This window comes from Lottia gigantea (genome assembly GCF_000327385.1).
Source record: "Lottia gigantea unplaced genomic scaffold LOTGIsca_16585, whole genome shotgun sequence".
NCBI lineage: Eukaryota > Metazoa > Mollusca > Gastropoda > Lottiidae > Lottia > Lottia gigantea.
The window spans coordinates 1-1,052 of record NW_008708066.1 but is presented as its reverse complement, the minus strand read 5'-3'; the positions used below and the strand labels follow the sequence as shown (position 1 = coordinate 1,052).

At 43.6% G+C, this 1,052-nt stretch overlaps 1 protein-coding gene across 1 annotated transcript; it reads left to right on the top strand.

The window, feature by feature from the left end:
* Positions 1-184: 184 nt before the first annotated feature.
* On the top strand, positions 185-1,048 carry LOTGIDRAFT_177067 (hypothetical protein; the record flags this gene model as incomplete). The annotated part of the gene is made up of 2 exons (XM_009051371.1): positions 185-438; positions 775-1,048. Coding segments are annotated over 2 exons (528 nt in total), but the record flags the coding sequence as incomplete, so codon positions are not given.
* Between the last annotated feature and the right edge of the window lie 4 nt (positions 1,049-1,052).

The window sequence follows — 1,052 nt, the reverse complement described above, 5'->3', positions numbered from 1 at the left end:
GTGCTACAGGCTGTGCACATGAAAGATCCCTTGACAGTTGTAAATGGAAAAAGAGCAGGCTAATGCCGCTGTCATGACAAAATTTTCCTCATTGCACACTGCATGGAGTCTGCCTGTCTTCATTAGCCCATAATGTGCAGAAAAGTAGGATGTAAAACTCCATTCATTTCATAATATTTTGCAGGTGTGATAATAATGCGACCAGACTACCCTCCAACTCGATATCTGTTAAACATGTTTAAAACAGACAACGTGGCTAAACTACGGAAACAAATTAAAGATCTGACCAGTCTACCTGACGGTGATATCATCATAGCTGAAGTCTTGGACTGTCACATCTCACGCTTACTGGTAGGTATTGTAGGGAGGGGAGAGGAGAGGGTTGCTGGGGGTATCATCATAGCTGAAGTCTTGGACTGTCACATCTCACGCTTACTGGTAGGTATTCTAGGGAGGGGAGAGGGTTGTTAGAGGGTAGGGTTGCTGGGGGTATCATCATAGCTGAAGTCTTGGACTGTCACATCTCACGCTTACTGGTAGGTACTCTAGGGAGGGGAGAGGGTTGTTAGAGGGTAGGGTTGCTGGGGGTATCATCATAGCTGAAGTCTTGGACTGTCACATCTCACGCTTACTGGTGAGTTTCTTCATTTCTTGATTTAAAACTGGAAGCCATTGTGGTTCAATGAGTAAGACGCTTTCCTGCTAACCAGGAAGTCAATTAGAACTAGCTTCCTCCTTCTCAATTTTTCTGAGAAATTTAAATGTTTTCTTCAGGATGACAATATTTTGCTGCGATATGTGAACGACTCGACAAGAAAAATCTACGCCTTTGAGATGATGACACCTGAGAAATTACCAGAGTTACCTCCCACTACAGTTGCCATGGAAACCACAGTAGTTTCAGCCAATCAGGATTCAGATTATTCCATACCACCAATCGCCAGCGAACCTGGAGATATTTTTAGTGCAATGGGAACGTTTTCTCCCAACACATTTGACCAATCAAGGCACAGATCTTTCAGCAGCAAATCAGAATCGAGTACTGATTGTCA